This window comes from Plectropomus leopardus, chromosome 6, assembly GCF_026936395.1.
Source record: "Plectropomus leopardus strain MGB_pleo_1.0 chromosome 6, ASM2693639v1, whole genome shotgun sequence".
Taxonomy (NCBI): Eukaryota; Metazoa; Chordata; class Actinopteri; order Perciformes; family Serranidae; genus Plectropomus; species Plectropomus leopardus.
Window position 1 is genome coordinate 7,589,922 of NC_142181.1, and position 19,380 is coordinate 7,609,301.

At 41.5% G+C, this 19,380-nt stretch overlaps 3 protein-coding genes across 4 annotated transcripts; 2 read left to right on the forward strand and 1 right to left on the reverse strand.

Annotated features, from left to right (window-relative positions):
* The first annotated feature begins 621 nt into the window (after positions 1-621).
* On the forward strand, positions 622-9,132 carry mfrp (membrane frizzled-related protein). Its single transcript, XM_088078611.1, has 13 exons — positions 622-1,071; positions 2,105-2,210; positions 3,101-3,238; positions 5,011-5,178; positions 5,300-5,519; positions 6,187-6,317; positions 6,421-6,546; positions 6,898-6,974; positions 7,081-7,229; positions 7,380-7,510; positions 7,863-7,997; positions 8,215-8,342; positions 8,769-9,132. Exons 1-13 carry the CDS (start codon positions 1,018-1,020, stop codon positions 8,991-8,993), a joined length of 1,788 nt encoding a protein of 595 aa, XP_087934737.1. The 5' UTR covers positions 622-1,017; the 3' UTR covers positions 8,994-9,132.
* On the reverse strand, positions 9,121-14,297 carry nudt8 (nudix hydrolase 8). Its single transcript, XM_042486220.2, has 5 exons — positions 14,163-14,297; positions 12,565-13,434; positions 12,345-12,480; positions 11,609-11,686; positions 9,121-9,980 (listed from the first exon to the last, which is right to left on the reverse strand). Exons 2-5 carry the CDS (start codon positions 13,431-13,433, stop codon positions 9,795-9,797), a joined length of 1,269 nt encoding a protein of 422 aa, XP_042342154.2. The 5' UTR covers position 13,434; positions 14,163-14,297; the 3' UTR covers positions 9,121-9,794.
* ftr86 (finTRIM family, member 86) lies at positions 14,219-18,907 on the forward strand. 2 transcript variants are annotated; one of them, XM_088078610.1, is made up of 12 exons: positions 14,219-14,352; positions 14,873-15,391; positions 15,628-15,723; positions 15,849-16,082; positions 16,167-16,329; positions 16,412-16,513; positions 16,638-16,688; positions 16,832-16,867; positions 16,969-17,010; positions 17,127-17,192; positions 17,291-17,493; positions 17,669-18,907. In XM_088078610.1, the coding sequence occupies exons 2-12, from the start codon at positions 14,879-14,881 to the stop codon at positions 18,002-18,004; spliced, it is 1,842 nt and encodes a 613-aa protein (XP_087934736.1). In that variant the 5' UTR covers positions 14,219-14,352; positions 14,873-14,878; the 3' UTR covers positions 18,005-18,907. The 2 variants fall into 2 exon arrangements, with proteins under 2 accessions (XP_087934736.1, XP_042342702.1); XM_042486768.2 differs by lacking the exon at positions 14,219-14,352 and adding an exon at positions 14,402-14,753.
* Positions 18,908-19,380: the final 473 nt, after the last annotated feature.

The window sequence follows — 19,380 nt, forward strand, 5'->3', positions numbered from 1 at the left end:
TCTTACTTTCATTTTTGTTTGCATTGATTTCATCCGTTTCTCTTGTGAAGTCTATTATAGTGACATTTTTACATTACTTTTTCATTGGCATCATAAAAGCTGCTGCAAAGCTTATAAATTAAAATCTATTAGGACACTCAACTGCACCGCCAAGAGCCAGCTTTGGGCAAATAATGCAATTTCAAATCTCACAATCTCTTTAGCACTTTTTGCTATTATTCACCATTCCCCAAACTGAATTTCACCCCAACACTTTCATTGTTTTGATGCCTAATTACACAGAATTATTCCCCAATGACTCAAACTGTCTCTGTGCCAATGTTTTGGGGTTTAAAAGAGTGTGTAGTGCACATGTGTGTTTGTGTGAAGGTGCAACTGCTCACTCAGGTTTGGGCATGCAAGCGTGCATGTGAATGAAACATTTTAGGGGCTTAAAAGATCATTATGGGGATTATAGAGGTTTAACAGGGACCCCCACCTCCACTCTCAAAACCTTCTCCCCTACCCCGTCCTCCCTCCTCCTCCGAGGAGCTCAGTCGTCTCACCTGACTCGGCTTTGCTCAGCATTGTGAAGGAGTTTCCAAATTGCTTTTATAACCACTAACACACCACCAAAAAGCAGGAGAAATACAGGACGATACTTCAAAAACAGACAAAAAGCTAAAGAATAGCAGCAAATATGGATATTTTCAGAACTGGAGACTGAAAATTCTTTGATGTGAATTATAGTGTGAGGTCTTTTTTTTTTCTTTTTTACATTTTTGTCTGGATTACGTTGATGGATGTCCAACAAAGGATTCTACTGTGCTGGAGGACTGAAGGCCGTAAGCTCACTACACCTCAGTGGAAGTTCACTGTCGGAGCAAAGAGCGAACAATGTTGAGAAAACTCTGGAAAATATCTTTAACATTCTCTCATGTAGAAACGTCTCTTCTCACGATGTCGCCGCTGATGTATTTATCACAACATCAGGCTCTTTAAGAAGAGGAGCACTGAGAGAGTGACAGCGGGCTAAAGATGTCTGACCTCAGCCAGGTCGCAGTGTACTCAGACTCCTCAGATATTTATAAGGTGAGTGAGAACGATGATGGTGGTTGATGAGAGCGATGTGTAAAGGGAAAGGTCACAGTGGGACATTCGACACTTGCAGCATTTTACACTAGATCCTATTTATAATCCATTGTGAAAGAAATTGACTTTTTCTTATTCCAAACAGCTGGCTTTATATTGACTGGGCAATGTCTCATTTCTTCTATTAAATTTGTAATTCCTTAATTTAAAGCTTTGTGGACCTGGAACTCTGTTATGGCACTTCAGTGTACGGTTGTCTGTCATTGTACAATCATGCATTTTACCTGTGTGAGTTGGACCAGGTGTTGTTTTTTTGGCTGAAAATCTACACTTGATTCTTGTTAAATGCACTATGACTTATCGGTACTGTATGCATTTAAAGCTTTTTGTTCTGTTCTGTGGACCAACTATCAATGATAAGAAGACGTTTAAGAGCATTACGCGGTAAAATCCTCTCTTTCCACCTCCTCACAACCACTGATGTTGTCACAAGCGTTGTCAGGTCAGGGAAAGCTTTCTATCATTTGTTTTCAGCTGGGAACCACATTTTTGCCAGCAAAATCAATTTATATTTGGTTGAAATTTTCCAAATGGTTCAAAATTACATGTGCAAAACTGAATGGAAGCCATTACCCAGTATTACCAGGAGTATCATAGTGTTTTTTCAGCAGCTGCATCATTGTTGTGTTGGCAACTTTTTTCTGCCACTATATATTATTCATAAGTGACCTAACTGAAAGCGAGTGGAATTGGACCATAACCACAAAATAAATAAACTGACTGGAAATCTCTGTTACAGGCCCACAGCAATGTCTATCAAAAGTTTGCTAACCTTAGCCAACAGCAGCAACCTTACGCTGCTGATATCCCTTAAGTGTGTTCAAGTAAGCATGTTATGAATTCAAGTTTTTATAAAAAAAAACATATATATAAATATATTCTTTCAAAACTTACAAACACTTGCTTTGAAATGAACACTTGTATTTTTTTTCTTAATTGATGGTTTCGTTTCTTTCTGTCCTGCTTTCCACAGAATGTGTTCTGTAACCCTGCCTTCGAGCTGGAGGGGGAGCAGGAGAGGGTGGAGGGATTCAGGACATCCTCATCCACCCCTGAACCAATCAAACCACCGGCAGCTAGTGAGTCAGCCAATCAGCTTGCAGCTTTCTGTGACTAAACTTGAACCATATATGTGTGAATTTGTGAAATAATTGCATCACCTAAAAGCCTTAAATCTAATTTTCCTCAGGAATAGTAAAATAGTGTGTGTAAAACATGACTGTTATGGTTCACTGTAACTGAGGATTAAAGGGGCATTCCACCAGTTTTACATGTCAAATGATCGGATCATGGTTAGTTCCACTTCTGGGACTTTTTATGGCCTTTGTAGGCTCTAGAGGAGCTTTCTTAAAAAGAAAAAAATAACTCTAATGATGTCATAAGGATATCATCAGTGTTATATCAGCTTATGTGCAGAAACCAAATTTATTGAATAAAGCCTGCACTGAAAAATGGAGTGCAGAGTTTGAAAGACAGTTTTTTGTTTTTTAGCCTGCAGGGAGAACCTTTGAAAGAAAGGAAAAAAGCATCTGAACTACTGCTGTTTGGATTTTGATCTTCTTCTTTTCAGTCTTTCACTTAAAAGTCCAACAGGTTTATGAAAGGGCAATTTAAAAAATCAAAACAGTAGTCTATATGTACGAAATTAAATATTTAGGCGAAGTAAACTAAAATGAAAACACAATCAAATTAAAATACCCAGAGGCCACAGTATTTTGTCTGGTTGCAAGTATATTTTTAACTTGTTGACAACTAAACTCTGAGCTGTAGAGAATTTATTAAAGACTTCTTAAAGAACTAAACACTAAATACGATGACATTTTAATCTTAATAAGGTGTTACTCGAAAGGGCAAAAGGAGAATAAGGTGGAAACAATCATGAAAATGTTTACTTTTTGGTAACAATTAAGACCCCGTCTGTCCTCTCATAAACCCTCATGTTAATATGTATGTGTGCTCTGGTATTCAGGTCTAGGCTGGGGTCTGTTTGGTGTGTGTGTGATGCGTCTAAGGGCCCCGGGTTGTGGCTGGGGGGTGGTGGTTGTCTCTGCTGCTGCCCTGCTCCTATTAGCAGCCATCGGACTGGCGCTGGCCCTCATTCTTACACGTGAGTCACTGCTGCACATCAGATCACTCGCCCAAATGAAAAGAAAAACACCTAAAACTGACTGAGGGTATTACAGATCAAATGATTATATTTAGATTGCATATTTGTTTTTTCATGCAAACTGTATCTTCTATCATCCCGATATTTATTACAGAACTTCACTTTTGTTGCACTATTTCTTCTTAATATTTGGGCTAAATAGATTAAAATCTCAGATGTGTAGTGCAGACCTGGTGAGAAGGACTTGATAAGTATAAAATCTAAGCACTGTCTTTGATCAGTAAAAAAGTTATATGGGGACAATAGGTTTAGTTTTGTGTGTAATACGGTGTAAAACTGATTTCTTCTATGCCCGAACATTGCTGTGCATTGGTGTGTCACTGCTGAAGTCTTAAATGGTTCATTTCAATGTCTGAATATGGCTGTGTAAAAGCAAAATTTATCTAAAAGCCTTGTGATTTGTCATTTTGTAACTGTATACATTTCCTTCCATCATTATTCCAAGCTGGGGTTGTCATTTTTATATTTAGGAACAGTCTATCACACCTCATTGCCCTGTGTAAAATACTGCGGTGATAAAATAATGAAGTCCCAATTGTTATGCAACATGGAGCAGGTGGACCCAAAAGACAGCAGCCCAAAAAGATCAATCATTAACCCAAAGTAACAGCAACTGAACATAACACAACCAAAAACAAGGATTCAACAAAGACTGACCTGAAAACCAGGACTGAAATACAGAGTACACTGATGAGGTGACGAAGGGCAGGTGGAGAAAAAGAGCAGAGAGCTCAGGTGAGGGGAATAAGGTGATGAGGCAGAAGAACAGGCAGGGAGCTGAGACAAACTGAGAAGCAGAGAAGGACTAACGAGGCTGATGAAGGGCAGGTGTGTATATGATAAACGAGGGAGAGGCAGCACAGACACACAGGAGAGGAAAAACAGTAAACTGAAACCTCAAAAACCAAGAAAACACAATCATCTCAACAATACTCTAAGTGACAACAAAGACAGACTTAATAAAAAAAAGTTTTCTTGGTGGAAAAGATAAAAATAAAGCAAAATGACAATAACAAAAATGGAAGATAACCTATACTCAATAAATAGACCCAAATAAGCAACAGGATTTTGCAAGTATAAACTTATTATTTCCTACACCTTCTCAGCTTATTAATTAATTTGTGAACTTATATCTAACATATAAACATACACTTACATATACACAGACAGATACAAACATATACACACATATCCATAGGCATACACATATACATACACTAACCAAATCTACCCATGCATATTCATACTATTAAGCATGACATGTCTGAAGAAATCAGTACACACACTGAAACCAGTGTCCTCAGAAGAGTACTTATATTGTCTAAGTTTGTTAATATTGCTAAAATTGGTCGAATCTGTATAGCATATCAAACTACAAACATTAAGCGTGAAGAAATAAGTTTCAACCACTAAATATGATCAGATTCTGTAACGTGTCCACTTTAGTGACATATTGTTTTTACATGGATCAGTGTATTGTACTTTTGCTACCACTGGATGGCAGAAAGTGTCACTGAATGAGGACAACAGGTCTAAGTCAAGAAGCATCAAGTATAAACTACAGCAAACCCAAAATATGATGTCCTCATATGAGGACACGGGGTCATGGCAGACCAGATTACCTTTTTTCCTCTATCTTTTTATCTGAGCCTCTTCTCTGTTTATTCTTACTGTCATCTTTCCATGCTGGGTGTTTTCTGTCACTGATTTAGAGATAAAGGGCCAGGCCGTGGAGGACCAGTTGTTGTCCACCAGCCCTCCAGACCGGCTGAATGCAGGACATGGAGTGTCCCAGACTTTACCCACAATCTCTGCCAACAGAGGTCAACATGAAAGTACAGCCGCACCGCAGCCGGCTATAATCCAACCATCTGAAATACGTAAGAGACTGAAGCAGAATGCACATTTCATATACAAAACTCACCTGTTGAAAATGTTCCTTTTTCTTTATCTGGAGGCTTTTTTGTGCACCTGAACAAGGTATTTCTTTCTCCCTCTCAGGTTGTGGAGGAGTCTTGTCTGACTCAGAGGGCAGTTTCAGTTCTCCAAACCACCCTGGATCCTACCCCCCCAACTTACTGTGTGTGTGGGTGATCCGAGTGCCACCCCCCTCCCTCGTTCAGATCCATGTTTCCTCTCTGTCTGTAGAGGGGCCGTCTCCTTGTCTGTTTGACTGGCTGGAGGTGCAGGAGCAGATAGAGCAGAGCTCTGTGGTCACCAGGTTGGTGTGACCTCAGATATCTACGTGAACATTTTTCAGGCCTTCGTCAGTTTTATTCTCCAGACACTGTGGTTTCTCATAAGATGTTGATTTTGGAGTAAAGTGCTCTCTTTCAAAAGCTTCTTTTGTAAAAAAGACCTTGAACTCTGGGCTCCACATTTTTTGGTTGTGCGTAGATGTTTCTGTTACATTCACTGTCACATTGTGAATGTGTTCTGGCAAATACACATTTGCATAAAAACAGCCTGAAACTCATAACTCGATATGTGCTCATCTCATCTATGCAAAACTAAATTTCAATTGAGCATTTCTATACACGTTCCCCCTGAGGGAACATTATTGGGTTCATACTGTTACCTTGAACTGTCTGTAAGTGGCACTAAAGATTTGTGCATAATAGAAGAGTGTCTCTTGATGCTAAAGGTTTTTCGGAAAAATGTCATGAGAATAGTTTAACATTTTTGCTGACTTGCATTCTTGGTAAGTGTCGTAACATGATTCACGAAATTCTGAAAATGTTACATAATTGGCTCACAAATCCTTTTAGGAACATACAGTACAAAGTTGAGACTCTAGTGGCAACTCAAAAGCTGCAATATGAAGAAAAACTGAGATTATTCAAATGAGAGTTTAGGAATATTAAAAGGTCTATCCTTCTCTCCTGCAGGTTCTGTGGTAATGTGGCACCGCCGACAGTCAACACAAACAGCAGCACAGTGTGGGTCACCTTCCGCTCTGATGGCAGCATCGCAGCCAGCGGCTTCACTGCACAGTACAGGGCCATACAGCCTGGACACAGTCAGTAGTGTGTGTGTGTGTGTGTGTGCGTCTACAAAAACATGGACTCTTTCACTCGTACCAATTGCCTTGATGTGCTTGTATCTGCTGTGTGTTTTCCCAGAGAGTTGCTCCAGAGAGGAGTTCATGTGTGACAGTGATCGCTGCCTGCTGCCTGTGTCCGTGTGTGACGGTCATCCGAACTGTCACGACCAAACTGATGAGGCAAACTGCAGCCATAAACATAAAGGTGAGAGCATGGACAGATGACTGGACCGGCCTACAGGGCACAGGCCCTGGGGCCAAAAGGATCAGGGGCCCAGCTGGCCTTCATCGTGCAAATAAACACGTTCTGACCAGAAAGCGACATAAATTTAGCAACAAAACTGTGAGAGACAACCACAAACAGACACAAAATGACCTTAAAGAGACACACAACAACACAAAAAGATGCTAAATTGACTCAAAAAGACACACAAAACACAAAACCACAAAAAGATGCATAAGAGATGCAAAACCACCAAAAACAGAAGTTATGCACATTTTAAAGACAACAAGCATGAAGTCATGGACATTGTTTCCACTCTGTTTTTTCTCACAGAATGTGGTGGGCAGAAGACTGGGTCCTATGGTTATCTGGCAAGTCCAAACCACCCCAGACCTTATCCGCACCAGCAGGTACAATTTTAACCACATTAGACCGTCAAACACACTCCAAACCGGCTGTGTGAGGACTGTGTTTACGTATTTTTCAACAATCTGGCATTCTTCTGTTTCCCATCAGCTGTGCATATGGTACATATCTGTTGAGGAAGGTCACGTCATCACACTGAGCTTCAGGAACTTCAGCCTGGAAACTCAGGACGTGTGTGAGTTTGACTACGTGGAAGTGCACGACAGCGTCACCACTGGAGCTGGAAGAGTGTTGGGAAGGTGAGACGCACCACAGCCACCTGGACGGCAACTGAGACTCCAGTTATCATGTCTTTGTTGTTTACCCCCTGTGTGTGGAGGGTAAAATTGTGTCCTGCTTGTATTACCGGTATTCGGAAGCATCTTTTGTCTCCTCTGCCTTTGTCTCAGGTTTTGTGGAACCACTTTCCCTCCAGACCTGACCTCCTCCGGCCCCCACATGACTGTGGTGTTTGTGGCTGATGAGGGCGTGGCCGACAGCGGCTTCAATGCAACATACCAGGCTGTGTCTGTACTTGGCAGTGAGTTCTTGCTTTTATAATGTAAATTTATATTTAACCAACCTTAATTATTTTTTCATAACTCTCAATGCATCTTTCTTTTTATATTTCCCCCTCCCTTCCTTTGTTCCTCTTCCTACTTCTTTTGTCTTCTTTCCTCCATATATCAAATCTTAGCACTTGACCAAATTTCCTTTTATTCTCCTTGCTTCCTCCTTTTCTACATTTACTATTTACCCGACTCTTTTAAAAGCCCAGATTCTCTCTTATTACAGTATTTCCTCCTCCCTCCATACTTTCTTCTTTTCTCTTCACTTTTTTGCTATTTTGCTCTCTGAAACCCTCTCCTGTGTGTTTCTGTGTTGATTCAAAGGGACATGCGGTCCCAGCCAGTTTGCGTGCAGTACAGGCGAGTGTCTTCAGCGGCAGTGGCTGTGTGACGGATGGAACGACTGCCCTGACGGAGCAGACGAGGAGGGCTGTGGCAACTCCACCTACCCTCCTTTCAGTGAGTCCCTGTTATCTCTGACCCCGATCACAGTCACAGGCACAGTTTTGTCTCCAGAGCAACATTTTTGTTGTCATCACTCTTCAAAAAAAAAATCTTTTTCTATCAGAATAAAAGAGCAAAGATGATTTGTCATTAGCAAACTATAAACACAAATGTTATTTTGCATATAAAATATTAAAAACTAACAACAGCATGTCTTTACTCATGCCCTCAGCTTCATCGTGTGAGCTCATAGAGGTAGAGATGTGTCAAGGTCTCAGCTACAACCTCACCTCATTCCCAAACATCTGGCTGTCGATTGCTGATCAGAGAGAAGCTGCTACACTCCTGCGACAGTACCGGGTAACAACTATCTTAAAGGGGAACAACTACCTAAATAATTTCAATACATTCAATGATTTTTTTTTTTTTTATCTCAAATGAGATTTTTTTTTAATTTAATATTCTTTGACATCACAAGTTTGAGTTTAAGCATTCTAGTTTTTGAATTTGGGATAATTGTTTATATTTGCTATTTTTTTTCAACTTTTGAACTATAGAAAGGCCATGTATGAATTTAGCAAATGGATTATGGTCCCCTTTAAAAAAATATCCAATTAGCTGGATTTTCTTGTTGGAACTGTATTATATATATTTTTTAAATGAGCCTCTTGGCAGCGCAAACACCAACAATGCATGAAATGACAGCTATGGCTTTTTTTTTTAAACAGCGGAACAGCACAGACTTTAAGACTCACACACTCCTCTTTTCTCCATTTTTTCATCCAGGTGCTGATGGAGCTGGCGTGCTTTGAGCCCTTGCAGAGGCTGGTGTGCGGGATGTTCCTTCCCCAGTGCAGCCCGCAGGGTGGCGTCCTCCAGCCGTGCCGCTCAGTCTGCGCCTCCGCTGAGCAGCAATGCAGCCAAGCCCTGGATCTCTTCTCCTTCAGCTGGCCCTTCAACTGCCACCTCCTGCCTGACTCACAGGACCCCATGGAGTGCTCGCTGCCATAGTCTACTTTTCCAAAAACATTGCACAGATTCCCCCTCCAGTAGAGATGGTTATAAATTGTCTTTTTGCACTATTTATTGCTTTGACGTCTGTCCTGTAATAACTGATCTCACCTACAAAGACGGAATATAAAGAGAATAAAACAACCTTTATTGCTTTGTCGATGTGCTTATATTATTTTGGTGTTTATAACACTGTAGATTTGATGATCTGTTAAAGATGTGTCTCACTGAGGCCACATGACAAACCTCACATAAAGCTCACATTGCAAAAGGTAAATCAGTGGCTTATTGCTTCAATTTGTTAAATTAATTTAATTGGTAACAGAAGATTTCAAGTTGAATTTAAAAAAGTTGTTTTTTAAGCATCTGAAAAAAATTAAAGCACATCATAATATGTATTTATAAATTATATACTGATAGTGTTCAGGTAAGAATCAATCAGGGATATAAAGTGTTTTGGCGCTGCTTTTGATGTCTTTAATTCATAGTTGTTTTACGTATTACCGGCAAAGACTGCCGCCACATGCTCTTTCTCAGAGGCATCTTCACAGCTGGCCACCATCTTTATACACACGATCCATTCAGCAGAGATTCTTATAAACCCGAGGCTCAGACAGTGCACATGGAGAAATCCCTCCCCTGACCGCAGGAGAATTTTGTCTTCAAAAATGAAGAGTGGGTAAATGAAATTATTTTGTCCTGACAAGATTTTGCTACACAAAGCTTGATTCACACGCTTGTCACATGACAGCTGGGCTGCAGTCCTGCAGGTGAACTGTAAAGAAAACTGTGACTGAGATGCTAAGAGGGGACAATGAGTTTCAGGGTATGATCTAGGGCGACGGCTGTCAGGCCCCACACTCGATGCTTCCCGTTACGAAACACTGGGAGGGTGTATCCGTACTTGTCGCCAATGCGGAAGTGTGTGTAGCCGCGGTTCTGAGGGTTGCACAGGTGGGACAAAGACAGGGTGAAAATCTCCTCAACCTGGAACAGAAACAAAGGCAGGCAGAGGAAGCATGGTTTACAACTTTGGATCTAAACAGAAGCTGTTTGTGTTTAATTTTTTTTTATTTTGAGGATTTTAAATGACATTAAAGACTGCTGTGAAGAAATGGACAGATGAGAAAACCTGTAGGATGAGTGGATGACATGAAACACAGAGCCTGTTTAGATCTGCTATTGGCATTTGTTTTGGTAATCCAAACGCAAGTACATGCAAGGAGACACATCGCCGTTCACACCTGCGTCTATCATGCATCTCCAGCTGAGCACTTGTGTTGAGATGTAGTTTCTGCCTGAACAACAGTTATCATGTCCGCGTTTTTGCAAGCTGCTTTGTAGCGTGCTCGCTTCTCAGGTATGCATGTGTTTCAGTACAGCTGGAAATACCACTGTCAGCAGAATTCAACACACCCCCATCCACAGGGCGAAACAACAGATGGTCACTTAACACTTGTCCAACTTGACATAAAATGGAAAAGTTAAAAAGCATTCGCGCACTGTCACCAAAGAAAACACTACGTCCTGCACTGATAACATGGTCCTTCATAAGCATCAAGACAGTATTAGGGATGGGGTTCGTTAATTTTTTATTGATGCCATTATCAAGACTCCTAAACGACCAGTCTTTATCAATACCACTATCGCTGCTCTTCTATTATTCGGTTTTCATTTTCACACGTAAGCGTTTGAACACACCATGATGACGTTTTATTTACCTTTGCCTAATAGTCATTTTACAGAGCCGACCATGAACACATTACGATAAAACCTTTTGGAAGCTCGTTTATTTAGCTAATTAGCTGTTATCCCACTGATTTCATGTCAGATTTCAACTCTGGATTACTATTTTTAACTGACGGGATTTACTACAAAGTTCGGGGGTGCTTATTCTGCTGCTTTGAGTGGATGGTGATGAAGACTTTGCCAGCTGTGCCGCAGCCGCTGATGGAGTGCAAGGAGGTTTTTTTTATTAATCAGCAGACAGACAAAGATTCTACATTTAGGTTTAATTTGATGTACAGTCAAGATATGCAGACCAGTATTTGGATTTAAATGACATAACTCAACTCAAGATGAAACCAGATTTCCATCCCCATCCCTACACAAGTATTTTGGTATTTATACTACAAACCATACGTGGTCAAATGTTTCCAAAACCACCTTGGCAAGTTGTTTGACTGATAATATCAGAAATGCGTCTTGGTAGCTGTTTACACCTGTATTTGGCGCTATCCAGTTGTGATCATATCACACCAAGACACACGTTGATGCAAACTCTACATAGGGTGCAAGTCTCCCCCAGAGTTAATCTGAGGAAAGTGAACTGCTGTAAGTAAACTGACCACAATATACCTCTAATGTTTTGCAGGATTGGATATGGCATGGTGTGATATCACGCGCCAAAAAAATAGGCATTTTATAAAATCTGCCTTCTTCTAGCATCTATTAAAGAAAAATTCTCTGTCATTAACTGCTTAATGACTTAATAAAAACTAACCACCATCTCCAGATGTTCAAGAACAAAACTTCAAGTCCTTTACACATGTGAAATCCTGCCCCCCTCATTAAGATATAAATTATAGGAAGTGCTGAAAAGAGGACGGCTGTACCTCTCCAGGGTTTGGTTTGAAGGACAACTCCTCCAGGGGGCCGAGGTTAGCCAGCACAGGAGCTACCATCATCCCCGACTGGTGAGAGATGAAAAACACAAACAAAACCAGAATCAGACACGGGTTCAAGGCGGATGCATTTATTTGACAAGATTTAAAACGAACACGACAGGCTGATCATAACGACAGACTCCGTGCAAGATATTTATAATCTAAGTCAAGGATTTAAATACACAAAAACGGGCTTAATTCCACTGTGGTCATCTATGGCAGAACAAGATGAATACAACATGAATAAAAAAACGTAAAAATTATTACGTTTTGAAATAATGATTAGTGGCTGTGTAAGTGAGACAAACCATAATCTGTTGTTTTTTCTTTATTATCAAGATGGACTAACTGTGAAAAAGCATTGTCTGAGTGCATGATGAGAAAAACTTGACAGATGTATGTCTAATTAAATTAGTCATTAATTGCAGCTCTATTTAAGACTTTGTCACCTCTTTTTAAAGCTAATAAAAATGAAATGAAGGGGAAAAAATGCCATCATAAGAAAACTGATTTAAATAAAATAAGCTGTTAATCAGTCACAGAGCAATTAATGGCACACAACCACAGTTTTACAGTGCTCGCTATACTATTACAAACCATAATAACTCCACCATGACATTATAAATCAGTTCATACACCATGTGCCATTATTTTACTCTTATAGAAATTATAGATTTGAACTCACCCTGTCCCTGAGAGGCTTCAAGATGCCCCAGACCTTCTCTGCTGCCACAGAAACACCCAGCTCCTCCCTGGCTTCTCTCAACGCTGTGGCCACCACATCATCTCGATCTGATGGATCACTCTTCCCTCCTGCAAAGCTACAATTGATTGGAAATGAGAACGGACTCAGAACTATATTTAACATTTGTTTAAAACAATGTAGTTTCTAGTCTGCCTCTTACCTGACATCTCCCTTGTGAGTGCCCTTCAGTGTGCTGGAGCGCAGAGTGAAGAGGAACGCCGGCTCCCCCTCAACAGAGCACAGTGAGACCAGGACTGATGCCCACCTGCCCTGGTTCTTTCCCTGGCTCTGACTTGACCCCTTTTTCTCTTTATCAAACTCGTACAGCTTTAAGTTTGGCCCCAGGCTCTGTCGACATCGTATTTCATTCTCCAGGGACAGACAGTCTCTCCAGGCATCTGCCACATGGGGGGCAGCCTGATGAACTGCTCTAGTTTTGTAATAAGGGAGGCTGGAGGGTTGTTGTTTACTGTGAAAGTGGTTCAAAATCCATGACATATATCTCAATGAGCTGAAAGGTCTAACAAAGTGCTGTCTGTAATATAAGTGGCTTTGTAGAGTCTTATTGGTGAAACTGAGTGAAGGTTGGCAAATGTCCCAAGGCCTTCTCCAGGGTTGAAGGCAAGTTTTGTTGAATAAACAGTCCTGGTAAGTACTCACAGCTCTGAGGCATTGACCTAAATCTTCTACTACAGTGCATTTCCAAAAGTCAGAATCTGGTTTGGCTTTTGCAGAGGCAGAAACCTGAGGCGGGCGATGATGGTTGCATAAAATAGCTCGGGATGGGAGGTTTTGAAATGAAGCATCTCTCAGCTTCTCATTATTGTCATCAGATTGAAAAGAAGACAGCTCTGTTGAACAAGATGCAGTCTCTATGGACAATGTTGATCCTCTTCTTTCCTTCCCATCTCCTGCACCTTGCCATCCAGCAGCAGTGTGTTTAGAGGAGGCAGAGAGGTGGGATTCTCTCAATAGCAGCAATGGCCTTAAGGGACAAGACCAAATCAGGACCTGAGGGGCCCTTAACATCCTGCAAACACACAAAAAGTCTTCAATGCGGCTTAAATTTTTTGCTCATCAGCCAACTCCATCATCTGTTTGCATGTTAGTTTCAGCTGTTTTACAGCTCAGGTGAATCATAAATACCACTTGTTATTCACCTACAAGTAGGCGAGATTAGGTCTGAATGAAAATGTTAGCATGAGCTGATGAGGTCAAAACAAAGTTCAACGTTACCCAAATTTATCAGTCACTATTATCACATTACCATCGGTTCAAAGACGTACTTCATCTGAGCTTCTATTCTCCAAACCGACAAAGTTAAGCTGTTTTTGTCCCGTCAGTTTTTCCTCTCAGCTCAGCTGCTGTCAAACTTTGGCACACTAGCTAACACTAGTTTGCTAGCTTAGCTGAGATTTGTTTGCTACGTTACCAATTACTATTTTTTAAACACATTCCGTTAATACACCAGGTTTGTTGGCTTTTCCATTACCGACTTAAACTACCGAAAGCTGATTCAGTATTCATCAAGATCATCTTTGGCTCTAAAACCAGCTGAAGAAGTGAACAAGGATAACTAGCTTGCTAACACATTAGCATAAAACTGGCAAGAACAGTTAGCACGGCTGATGTACCCCGACGCTAAACTTTAAACCTGGTCAATGGGACAGCTCTGCCATGCCCTTCACGAAGTTAGAAAACGTGTCAGATAACCACTTTTCAAAATTAATATGCGATTTGAAAGAGGAAAACACTCACCTTGAAAGTTGAATCAACAGCAGCTGGCCTCTCGCCCTGCTAGCCGGCTGCCCCTAGTTAATGTGGCGGAGAGCAGCTTCATGCGCGTCAGCGTTGCCCTCACTGCACTCCAGTGACGCAAAAGTGATTTTAAACAACTCTTACAGCAAATCCTCAGGTTGTTGGGTTTACTGGTAAATAGAAGCTGAAGGTGAGCCATAAAATGTATATTGTCTGCTGACTAAAATAACTGAGGACACCTCCCAATTTTGCAAATTTACATCTTCATTGCTATAAAGTAAGAGAGGTGAAAAACCCTTCCCATATTAAACAGGCCCGGACCAAAGTACAGTATATGTTTATGATTGATTGTGGAATGATCATATAGAGCCCAAACATCACTGTCTGGTTAAAAATATCCTCTTCTATTCTAAAGTTGCCATAGTTGTTCATGAGACCTACCATTTATTATTTTGCAAACTGGGAAGCACCGATGACATAAGCCAGGGAAACTTCTCACTCCACCTGTTTAACCAGCCCCACCCGGAGCCCAGGCTACCTCAGTTTTTAAGCAGCATGAGTTTCATGGAAACTGGCATTTCAGCCTTGTCTGTGGGTGTTTTCGCTTCAACTTAACCCTTGCAATTGTTTCAAGTTCTGTGTTCAACCTTGTGGTTGTCTCTACATCTAACTTCCAAAAAATCAAGCTCATCCTCCTCTGCTCCACACAGCAACACATGGCCTCAGCCTGGTCTGAAGAGGAGACCTTTGTCTGCTCAATATGCCTGGACACCCTGAAAGACCCTGCCACTCTACCTTGTGGACATTCGTACTGTTTGGCTTGTATCCAGAGCCACTGGGATAAGAAAAACAGCAAGGGTGAGTACAGCTGCCCCCAGTGTCGGCAGGTCTTCAACCCTCGACCCTCTCTGGCCAGGAGCACTCTGCTAGTGGAGGCTATGGAGAAACTAAGAACCAACAGCCTCAAGCAAAGCCCCTCCACAGCCATCTCCTCTGCCCCGCCATCCATGCCTATCTACCTGGAGGTCCTACCGGATAATATAGGGCCGCGACAGGGCAGCATGTACCCTCAGCTTCCAGCAGTGGAGCCCAGGCCCTGCCGTCAACACAACCAACCCCTGGACCTGTTTTGCCATGAAGACAAAGAGTGTGTGTGTGAGGTTTGTTGCCAGCATGGACACAAGGGGCATCGTGTGCTTAAACCACAGGAGGAGAGAAAGGAGAGACAGGTATGTAATGGACAAAGCACATATGGAGAAATATTATCAGTATTTTTATGTTTTTATCTCATGTCTTGATGTATGACATGAGGTCCAGGTGAATCAATCAATCACCTGGACTTTAAGGCCAAAATAGTATGTAATATTACCAGTGACTCATCACAAAGTACAGCCTTGGTCCATTTCTACCCCCTTGTGTGTGGCCCTTTCTGCATTAATCCATGGTTGATTATATGTTTTTCTAGAAAGAGCTCAATCAGATGCAGGTAGATGTACAGAAGAGAATCCAAGAGACTGAAAAGAAGCTTAAGGAGCTCCCACATGGGGCTCGCCAACACAAGGTAAGTAACAGTTGTGACTCCAGTGTAGAAATCTTTGTACTATGTCATCATTTCTGATGTCTTGCTTGTTTATCACACACTAATACTGTTTTTATCCTCTTCTCTTCCTCGCTGTGCACTTCCAGGCCTTGGTGCAGGCTCTACAACAAGAGAGCACAGATTTATTCTCTGAGCTAATCAAAAACGTGAATCAAACAGGCATCCAGGTTGGTGAGGTCCTCAGCACCCATGAGACCTCCTTAGGCTGCCAGGTTGAGGGGCAGATTCAAAAACTGGAGCAGAAGGTAGCATCACTGCGCTGGAAGAGTGAGGAGCTGAGCAGGCTGGCTGATACGCAGGACCACATCCACTTCTTGAAGGTATAACCATTGCTGGAAGAGGTTCAACACTGATAACAGGGAAAGTCCTTTTTTTGTAATACTTTGTGTTGGTTATTTTAACAGAATTTTCTCACCATGGATCCACTGGTAGAGATGGGTACAACAGAGGAGTCAATATTTAGTCAGGAGGAAGCGGTGGTAGCCTCTGTGCGCTCAGTCTTGAAAGAACTACAAGAATCAGTACAAGACGTCTGCAAAGCCAGCCTGACCAAGATCGTCACAATAGGTCAGTGTTCTTCCTTTCTTCTCTTCCTTCCTCCTTACATCTGTTCTTGTCTTCTGACAGCCAAATTTCCTTTACTTTGTAGTGAATCCTGATGCTGTGGCTTCAATGCCCAATGGTGCATCAGAAGCAGCTTCAAGCACTACAGCAGCTGGTAACAGTGGTCAGGCCACCGCACAAAACACAGGTACAGTATCTTTAAATTTCCCACTGGAACACAAGCACAGAATATGCTGAAGCTGACAACAAGACTGTTTTGAAAAAGACGCCTTCAGATGTGTTTCTCACAGCTCCTCTGCTCTGTCCTGTAGTGTATGAGATGATGACAGACCCTCCACCTTTGCCGCCTCCAAGACCTAAAGGTACATTACTTCAGAAACTTCATATACTGTATGTCTGTGCCATGGCTTATAAGACAAATGCTCTTGGACCTAAAAAAATAATAAATGTGGCTGTCCCACAGTAAATATCTTGCTTCATCCATTTCTTTCTTTTTTCCCCCCAGGGCATGGGGATTTACCCAAACATCCTGCATGTGAAGGTAAAAATTGAAAAGGCTTGCTATAGTACATGAAAAATGTTTCAGAGATGTTAGATGTCACTGAGTTAATTTTTTCTCTTTCCATCTCTCTGGACATGAAGCTTCAGCTCCGCCTCCACCCTTCCCTCCTCCTCAACCTGGAGGTAAATACAGAAGAATCGTACAAATCAATCAATTGCTTTTCCTTGTGGTGGTAGACATTGCTGTAGATGACTTTTGATCCTTGACTTCCTATATTTATTTTGTTTTCTCCACTTAGCACCTCCTGCAACAACAGTGGGACTTGTTAATCCAGAACCAAAGACAAGAGAAGAATTGCTGAAATGTGAGTCCATCATATTTCAGATATGAAACAAAGTAAAGAACACAGGTGAAACCCTGGGGAGTCCAGAGTCTTCACTAAAATGCATCCTCTTCTTTCAGTTCGCTTTGAACCCACCATGGATGCCAGCACGGTGTATCGCCACGTGCAGCTGTCAGATAGAGGTCGTAAAGCCACGATGCGGACTGAAAACCTGAACCTGCCAGAAAATCCTGAACGCTTCCACTTCTGGAGACAGGTTCTCTGCAGTGAGCCCTTAGGAGGGAGCCCTTACTACTGGGAGGTGGAGTGGACCGGAACGAAGGTGAATCAATGGAGAAATGATAGTATGCTAGTAAAGATGATGTGCAAAGCAACACCCTGAGGTGTCACTGACATCCCTTTACAAGTTATTTTAAGGTATTGCTGATGACATTTTACAGTTACCCTTTGATGCCAGCTTTCTCTTCTAATTAAGTTTTACCTGGCCCACCATGCAGATCACCATCGGTGTGGCCTACAAGGAGATGGAACGAAAGGGTTCTGATGACAACAGCCGTTTGGGCCACAATGCTCTATCCTGGAGCCTGTACTGGTCCGGGACCGGCTTTTCCTTCTGGCACAATGGCCAGGAAAAACTGCTGGGCTCCCCTAAGGCCCGACGGATTGGCGTCTATCTGGATCAGCATGCAGGGATTCTGGCTTTTTACCGCATCACGCACAACCAGGCTGATCTCATCCATCGGCACCGGACCCAGTTCACCGGCCCGCTGTACCCAGGGTTCAGGTTCTGGGCAGGAGTGGGGTCTGCAGTGACCATTTGCCAATTGGATTAAGCTGTAAATGAATGATGAGCTATTGTTTTTTGATACAAACCTGCTAGTCTGGTTGAAAACATGTGACACTTTGAAATATTTAAAAAGGAAGTAAGTGTGATAGAGAGGAAACAAAGATGTTCAGGAATGTTCGGTTTTCATGTTTGTTTCTTTCACCAGCCTTTTTTTGGTGTTCTGTACATCTTCTAAAAATGTCTTCATGAGTGAATAAAAGCACAGCAAGAAACATTTCATATATACATCTCTTTTTTGGAGATTAAAGTCATTTAAAGCATTGATAGTTTGGGTACTTACTTCTACCCTCTAATGTGGCTGAGGCAATAAACACATGGCTGATGTATTTTTCATCCCCACACTAAGGTGTCCCGGATGCTTTTAACCTCCCTCTCTATTCTTAAGTTATCTGTATTATCTCTAGTATTCCCACATGAATTTGCAAAAAAAAAAAATGCTTGAACTTTCAGTAGTCTTTTGTCCATCCATTTCTTTCATTTGACACAGCTACAACTGTTACAAATTAACCTGAAATGTCCCGATTTGTGTCAGAGATTTATTTTGACTCAAACAGAGCTTCCACACTTGTTGCTCTCTTTCATTTTTGTCTTTTCTCTCTTTATCCAAACACTCATAAGCATAGCCTCTCTTTGTGCTCGTACACTCAAGTAATTCAACACTATTCACAAGAAGACAATCAAACTCTCATTTTACATGTGGTGGCAACAGCTTGTTGTGTCCTGCCCTGATTGAAGAAGTTGGACGAGTTTTGAAGATAAAAATGTATACCGCAAAGTCTTGAATTAAATAACCGTCTAGCTAAGTAAACAATGACCTAACAGCAGTTTAACATGTTCATGTTTAACATGATTGATGTGATGGACACAAATAAAAATCTTTTTATATCAATGACCTCTCCTGTTCTGCCTCTTTTTAACAGGTTTATGTGAACAAAAATCAACAGTATTTTCAGCATTACTGGATTGCTGATTGTGTGTCAGGGGCCTCCTTGGACATGCAAAATGTAATTCAAATTACCAATTGGGAAGTGACTCAAAATTAGAGATATAAAAAGACCTTAGAGAGAGGGAAAGAAAAGAGACAAAATACTGCAAAGATTCACAAAATAAGTACAAAAATGACAAAAAAACAAGCACAAATAGACACACAAAAAAGACACAAAATAAACTGCCACAAAAGGTGTATGATGACTAAAGAAAGACACAAAATAATCTGACACAAAAAGCCGCATTATGACTAAAGAAAGGCACAAAAAATGCAAACCACCTCTTGTGTAGGAGAGGTATGGGGGCCTTTTGCATGTCTGTGCCCAGGGGTCTATATTTTAATAATCCGGCCATGGTTTTCGGTGCTGCAAACCA